General features: G+C 28.7%; 1 protein-coding gene across 1 annotated transcript in view; it reads right to left on the bottom strand.

Moving 5' to 3' along the window:
• The window catches only part of LOC106462211 (COMM domain-containing protein 4-like), a 16,505-nt gene extending 11,445 nt beyond the window's left edge, over nucleotides 1–5,060 (bottom strand). Inside the window, exons 1-5 of the mRNA XM_013922110.2 lie at nucleotides 4,919–5,060; nucleotides 4,093–4,164; nucleotides 2,940–3,005; nucleotides 793–832; nucleotides 441–560 (exon numbers count right to left, since the gene is read on the bottom strand). Coding sequence (XP_013777564.1) covers nucleotides 441–560; nucleotides 793–832; nucleotides 2,940–3,005; nucleotides 4,093–4,164; nucleotides 4,919–4,921 — 301 coding nt within the window. The 5' untranslated portion in view covers nucleotides 4,922–5,060. The remainder of the gene's footprint in view (nucleotides 1–440; nucleotides 561–792; nucleotides 833–2,939; nucleotides 3,006–4,092; nucleotides 4,165–4,918) is intronic.
• Between the last annotated feature and the right edge of the window lie 3,491 nt (nucleotides 5,061–8,551).

Here is an 8,551-nt window from a genome sequence, read left to right as displayed (position 1 = left end):
AAGCCGAGCAGTCACACAAGTGGCCTACATTTCCTTTTCCGTGTCTAGTCAGGCAGTGATTTTTATACTGTCCATGCACATTGTTTCTGTAACAGCTGAAGACCAAGTATATTAGGGATTTTGTTCATAATGGATTGCAGCCAGTAACTTTACTTATTATGTGTTATCAAACAAAATTGCTACTTTTTTTGCAATCATTAAACTCTTCTCTTGGAAAAGTCAATATTTCCTCTTGACTTACTTTAGCCGTTATAAATGTTCAAGACTTAATGTCACATCTTTTACAGTTCCAAAACAGAAGCATTTCATGTGCACTCACATAGAAAAGAGCTAACACCCAATCCATCCATGCTACATATCAAATTAACTATATATAGTTTTCAAATTATGGTTCATACTAAAACACCATAAAATGTTCACAAAGTATGATTAAAACATACCTTTTGGTAAACCTAGTTGTTGGAGTTCATCAGACAAAGTTTCTTCCGCTACTCTGTGTTTTGTAGCACTAGACAGAATAAAGTCAAGAGCTGCTATACTGGCTTTAATATCTCCAACAGCTAAGAAAGAAGAATAAAATACATACATAACACCCACCCTATCAACTGAATCCTGTGTAAAATATTTTGAAGAAAAATTGCTCATAATAATATTTTAATTTGCACTTTTTTCATTTTTTAGTTATGTTTTTCCGATCTTTAAATCTTATGGACTGTGTAATAATTTTACACTCTTGAAAAATCAGCTCCTTTCTAAGACACTATTTCAGATAGGAAATTAAATAGAACTCACCATATTTTGCATCTGCAGTAAGTTTAGAAACTTTTTCATACTGAAAAAGAAAATGCAAAAAGATTATATAACATAAAATTAACAAGACAGAATTAAACTTTTCCAGACCAGGGCGGTCACTGATATTCTTTGATTTTACTCCTTCTTACAGAACTACTTAATCAAATTCCATGAAACTTAGGACAAACTTACTAGACAGCGTCTAGTTTCAGCTTTAAAAAAATTTATGAAATTTAAGTTTCTATCAATTTTTATTTCACAAAATTTTTGTTGTGAATTTTTTTTTAAAAAAACATTAAAATTCCTTGTTTAGTCTTAGAGTTTCAATTGCTTTTATTGTTGATCAGAAAGTTCCATTTTATACATATCTAGTCAATTTCAATTTAATTTTCACAAAATTATTCTTTTTTAACTACTTTGCCAACTGTAGTAGCCACCACTTTTGGCTTTAAATTGTAAATCGGCTGCCAAAAATTTATCAGTGACCTAAGACCTGATTTATAAAAAAATGGTGCCAGGTCAGGCTAGGTAACAAAATTTTTACTATCAATATTATTGGTCAAAATCAAGTTATATCTTTCTTTTCAATAATATACAAGTTCTTTTACTTATGTGCATTGTTTGAATGCAATAAAACTAAATAATAACATTCAATAAATAAATAATTGAATCACCATCACATATATTGCCACTGCTACCATACTCTCTCTAAACACAATAAGGCTTAACTAATGTCTTGTAAGAAGAATATTGACAAAACTTCCCAACAAATATAACATAACACAAAAACATTTTCAAGAACAAAAAGAACTTCTAAAGAAATAACAGAAAATTCTCAGATCTGTGGTTTGTTCTTAACTTTTCTAACTTTTGCCACACAATTTTTTCTTTTTTTTTTGCTGCTCTTCTCTGCTGGAACTTGTCTAATCATTTTCTGACAAAATCATTAGTTACTCCTTAATTAACTTTATTCACCTTACAGTGACATAAGTAGTTCATAACCTGCTCTATCCAATGGTATTTAATTTAGCAGTTTTCAAATTTGTTCTTCATTAGTAGTTGCTACTGTGCATCCTTTTATGATCTCAGAGCACGTGTTGTGAATGAAGGCATTCAATAATAAATTGTTAGAAAGAGAAGGAAAATAACAAGAGATATAAGATTTGGTTTGTTGTAATCTCAAGAAATGATGGTTTCTTAATAACTAATTCTTGGAATGGCAGAAAACTTCCAAAAAATAATGATACTCATGACGTTTATGGGTGAAACTTTATGGAGCTGTGCATAAATGTAAGTTTGAATATTTTTTGTGTTTTTATTTCTGAATTGCAATACATAAATTAAACAAAATGACAAACTATGATTCTACATTTTTTTAAATAAATATTGTTTAAATAGTTAGGAATATTATTTGTACTTAAATTTTGAAATCTGATATGCAGGTGCACACTTGTCACCCGAAAGGTGCTCACTTGTCCATACAAGATTATTTTGATCAAATTGCATGTTTTTATACACAAACACATTCAAAAATGGACTAAGATTTTGTGGTTTTTATATTCTCTGTGTGTATATATATATATGTGTGTGTGTAAAACAACTATAAGTAAGGGAGAATATAATAAGATAGGAAGGATTCATGCAAGCTTTTTTGTGTATGTTCTACTAAAAGATACTCCACATATGATATTTATGGTTTCTTAATTTTCATACTTAATGCTCAAATCTATAAAACTAAAGGAAAAAAGGAAATAATAATAATACTAAAATAACTATTTTTTTTCTTTTACATGACAGAGAAGACAACAAAGAAAGGTTTAAGTTAAACTATGGCTTTTGTTAATAAGCTTTGGAACATCTTGAATTTTTTATCTGTAAATCCCTATTAAACTAAATAATGTCATTGCATAATTATTACAAACTCTTTATGCTTGAAAATAAGTCGCTACTGTATAACATAAAATGCCATAAGTTATGAAAAGTTAATATGTTGGATATAAAAAATATAAACTATAAAATGAATGGACATGTTGATAATGCAACAAATTATTTGGCATTAAATTAGATACTAAACTTAGATAAAAGTACACATGTAAGTTAATAAAGTACACACGTAAGTTAATACACTGCATGATACCAGTACTTACATCAATTCCTTTTCCTATAATATCACTTACAACTTGGTTACATAGAAGTTTCATTTTCACAGATGTCTGTTAGAGTAAAAAAAAAGCATAAAATCATAAAACTAAACAAAAAAATAGTATTTTCACACAAAATTTCTTTTATATTTGCATGTTTGTGTTTGCTGTAAATCAGAAATTAATATTATCAGTGCAATGTAAGTATACTTAAACTAAGTACTTTAACTAAGATATCTATAAAATAAATATATTAATCATTTAAAGTTTTCAACTGTACTGATATGTACTTGATTAGAAAATAGGTTCTTGCACTTTTCTCAATTTCTCTAACGTTTTAATTCTAGAAATGCATTCATTGAGTAATTATAAGTTTTATTTTTAAACTTATAAAATTTCTTTTCCTATATATAAATGTTTTAACTAGTTAAAAAAGGAGGATTGAACATTTTTATATATTTATCTATAAATAGTTTCATCTATTTAGACAAAGGCTTAATTTTCTAGCCACAGTCAGTAATAATATCATTCAAGTTTAGCACATCACTAGTAACTAAAAAAATTTAACTACAAAGCATTTTCAATGTAGTTTACTCCACTCTGAGAATACGAAGACTATATTATTTGATAAAAATAAATGACCTACACCAACCTCTTGCCATTTAATTAGTAGTAAGTCATTAAGTCAATTGATGAATATTTCTGTCTATAAAAGAAAAATGGTGAAACTCTAAAAGTAAATTAATTTAAAAAAAAGTTACTTTAAAACTTATCAAATTATACTTTCTACCAGATCCTTAAAATGGCTATATAGATACAAGAATTAATATTATGTATATATGGCATATATTATTAAAAAAATCAGTTTCTTTTTATAATTTATTTTTAAATGTATGTAATTAACATCTCTACCACTTTAGAAAAAATTATCACTTCACATTATATGCTATTCTTACATTTAATAAGTTAAAACTATCTTTGCTTTGCTATAATAATATTATTCTTTTTTTGTAGTTAATTATTCAATACATATGTCATTTATGAAAATTCTCACATGATCAAATATATAATTTTATACAATTCCTCATGAAATAAATCTACACATATGTTTTTAAGGTATAAAACATAGAGAAATAAAAATCACTCCCCATGTACTCACAATTTTTGATAAAGTATTTATTTCTGCCAAGACCCAGTCAGGACAATCTAAGTCACCACAAAATTTGAATCTCTGTAACATGAAATGTTTTAATGATGCAAAAAGTTCATTACTTACAAATCCAACCACCAACAAAATTTTTATTTTATTTAGATCTAGGTTTAAAAATTATTTTTTTAATATAAAAAAAATTTGGAGCTGGTACATTTTATGTTCAAAAGTGCATAACTTAACAGAGATATCTACAAATCAAAATAGTGTTTAAAACTAAGAAACTGTAAAGTATTAGATAAAAAATTTTAATAAAATTGCAATTTCATCAAAGCAACAATCTGATACAAGTATAATTTTTGGTAGTTTTTATTAGTTATTTTGGCACATATGGAATAAAATATAGATTGGAAAAAGTACTTTATGCTAATAACCTAAATAACACTACTTTTAATAAATCAGAATTAAAAAAAACGATCAGTTTATATACCATTAAATTAATTTCACCTAAATTGAGGGAAGAGAAAACCTTACTGATAGTGATAGCCGACTGTTCTGAATTTGATATTGTAATGTTTGTTATTCTTAAACAAATGCTATACATGAACCTTGCTTTATTTAAAACTAGGTAATGTTATGTATGGTACTGTGAGATTTCAGAAATCACAAAGGCTGAGAGTACGAATAAGACTCAAAACAGTAAGAATAATCATTAACTTGATTAAGACTTATGACAAGTAACCAAACGTCCAAAGTAACTCAGTAACACTGAGTAAGACCGAAAGAAGTAACTTAGATGAAATATTACATTAAAATATTAAAATTCAGTCCTAACCATTTTTAAATAGTAGTTGTAAGTCCTTTAAAAATTGTAATTAAATATTATTGTTTCCGTTTTGTTTTTAACAATTCGTTAAACCTTAAACAGCTTTGCCCTAACAGTAACATTCGATATAAACATAACGCCCCCCCACAATTAACGTGTAGCGCTACCTAAGATTGTTTGTTAAATTCAAAGTACTTTATCAGCTAATCTTTAGTCATGTAAATGATCATGTTTATCCCATTTTGTTTTATACGCAAATATTAAGAATAAAGAATTACTATTTATTCAGAATTATAAAACTATTCAATAGTTGATGTTTAAAAGATATGATAAATAAATATGACTGAAGTTGTAAAAGAAAAGCGAAAAATAACATCAATGTATACATTAGAATAGAAAACGAAAATAGATAAAACAACAAAATTATATACCCATCTTAGAAACAGAACAAGGTCCAACTGACGAAAGTAACTTAAACTAGCTCACAAAGATCGAGTATTTAGATGACTATCATTAACGTAATGAGAGATCGTTTATAAATAAAACAAATAAACACAGGCTATAAGTTATAAAAGTATAAAAGTTATAAAAAATATGTTATTGAGTTCCTTATCAGAACATTCTAGATGAATGCAAACTATAAATGAAAATGCTATTGGCTGTGCGTTGTATAATGACTAAGATAGAAATTGTCTGTTTGGAATTTTTAGCCCTGATAGCTCAATGGGAAGAATATCTTTCTCAAAGAGCTAGTTCAAGCTTGAGGTCCTGGGTAATTCACGGTCAGAATATCACTTTCTGTTAAATAATTAATCGCTTCAATTGGCGCCAAACTTAAGGGTCCAGGAACATTTATATTATGAGTACAAAATTAATCGTTGCAGTTAGCGCTACATTACCTAAAGGTTTCTAAACAGTTTAACTATGGTCGAAATCTCAATTCATGACTACTTCTGCAATTGTAAAAAGACAGAGAGACAACCTTTAAAAAGTTTTTGTCGTTTGGCGTCATTTGGTTGCCTAAATCAGGCTTTCATTAAGCTGATCTTGTTTTTTAAAAATAATTAATGTATTTTTTTTCCACTAAGATTCATTCCATTTCTAGTATGTTTTGTATATCAAAGATAAAATTAAACCTATATTTAATTTTACACTTTTTTAAAGATTAATTCCCGATAAAGGATGATTTAAAACCTCACAAGTCACTTTCAGTTCGTAAAGATTTATAATTCTAATTCAAAATAGTTTAAAAGCTACGGTTTAAATGCTGAAATCTGGTGATACAAACAATAGATCTGATATGTTACTTTTTACACGACTTTAATTTCGAGCTGCAATAAACAACTTAAGAGGAATGTGGGAACGAAAAACATCTGCATTTAAATTGTTTTCATGGCGATTAATTCGAAATAACTTTAATCTACATATATATTATTTTGGTATATTTTGTACTTTTAACCCCCAAAAAAGAAATTAACAGCATTAATGAAAAATACCCATTACACAGGTAAACGTCAAACAGTGGAGAATGGGGAGGGGTCATTGAATAAGCGCTTAATTGTTTAACCACTGCAGTAGCCTTGCGCTTGTGGCTTCAATCCAGCATTTGTCTGACACATATAACTACCCAGGAGGCCTTTCGTTTAATACTGATACTCATTAGCTGAGGTGTACATGATAACAGATTAAAATGTCTATCCATAGTATCGTTTTATTTTATCGCGAACATTGGACCTTTCAGATCTCATTGCTTCGCTAGCTATGGGTGTTTAAACCCGTAACATTAAACGTTTGATACAGCATATAAAATGGAACTTTGGATAGACTTTTGTGTGTTATCATGTCCAACTCAGTTGACGAGATCTGGTATTAAATGGAAAGATCTGTTAGGCAGCGACGTGTGGAGGACAGAAAATAGTTTAATATGCCTCAGATTTGAAATTCTTAACGGCTTAATTAAGAGGAATCTGAAAAAAAAAATTGCAACCTAGTGACATATGCCATGTTTTCAACAAATTAATTTTTGACATATTAGGAAGTTTGACTTAATACAACCCGAAATAGCATTAAATTTATATATATATATAAACAATTTGGTTTGACTTATAATATGTTTTTGTGTTGTTGTTTTTTTTACCACGATCGAATAATTACAATGGTAAGTAACGTTTTAACCTAATTGAGGGAGCACAGTCGCCTCACTGCTCTTTTAATTATTACGAATTCAATCTGATGTTGGATAGGCCATCTTATTTTTCGCTGAATATTTATTTGGTCTTTATAAATATGTAGGTTTGGTTTATATTATATTTTAACGTATTTTATATTTACTGTAGTACATGTGTTTGTTTATAAAGAGGTAATGTTAAACCTTAGTTTGGTAGAATGAGAGGCCTAGCAATAAGCATTAGATCAAACGTTTGTCTGTGGAGTAATGTCATCAACTGCACTAGGCTATACTTTAAGTTTAAGTTTAATCCAATTTCTTTAGGGCAAACTGTTACTAATACTAAACTAGAAACTTGGTTAAAACCTTTTATGGACTAACTCAGTAAATTCTTATTAAGTCTGAACACGGCCAGTTAATCAGATGTATTATAAGCCTAAGCACATTATTTTGAGACAGTATAAAAAACTTCAATACAGCAACTTAATTATTGTCTTGCTTTTACTTTTACAAAATTACACTATTGGATGTCTATAGAACCGATATAGAGTTAGACTTTAGTTAAGTTAAACTCAGTGCTATAATTTTTTGACATTCTATTTCTAAGTATAGATAATACTAATTTAATTAATGTATTTATATTAAACTAACCTTAATCATTTCAATTAAACTCCACGTGTCTTGGTGATAGTTAGGCTTAGATTTCATCTAATATTATTTTAGGAGCGAAATAAAGCTTTCTCATATAAATCTAGAATTAAAGTTTAAAAAATGGATAAGATAAATATACATGGCTTTCTTCCTAAATCTCACGTGTTTGAAAGCTCTGAAAGAAAAAAAAAAGTTAAATTTCGTCATATTGTATTATTAATTTATTTAAACTTTAATTAGATTTTTTTTTCACTAATTTAGACCCCCAGTGGCACAGCGGTATGTCTGCGGACATACAACGCTAGAATACGGGTTTTCGATACCCGTGGTGGGCAAAGCACAGATAGCCCATTGTGTAGCTTTGTGCAAGGTACCATCATCAGAACTGATACTGAGACACTACACTACCAGATACGAACTTGTGCCATTTTATGGATTCAAAACAAACAAACAATTCACTGATTTAATTTGCTCTTTGGAATATGAGTGCGCTGTAAGAGTGATTAGTCATTAAATCCCACTATTCGATAAATGTAGTCCAAAAGTGGGCGGTGGGTGCTGTTGCTATCTGCTTTCCCCTCTAGAATATTAATTCAAAAGTAAGGACGACTAGTGTAGCTAACCCTTGAGAAACCTTCCCCGATGACTCAGCGTTAAGTGTGAGGGCTTATAATGCTAAAAATTGGGTTTCGATACCCACAGTGGGTACAACCCAAATAGCCCATTTTGTGGCTATGCATTTAACAACAAACAAATACAAAAAAAACAAAAACCTTCAGAAACTGGTATGAAGTGAGAATATATACAAAAGTAAAGTTTGCACC

This window comes from Limulus polyphemus, unplaced genomic scaffold (genome assembly GCF_000517525.1).
Source record: "Limulus polyphemus unplaced genomic scaffold, Limulus_polyphemus-2.1.2 Scaffold1118, whole genome shotgun sequence".
Lineage (NCBI taxonomy): Eukaryota > Metazoa > Arthropoda > Merostomata > Xiphosura > Limulidae > Limulus > Limulus polyphemus.
The sequence above is the reverse complement of the archived record's forward strand: the minus strand, read 5'-3'. Positions and strand labels throughout refer to the sequence as shown.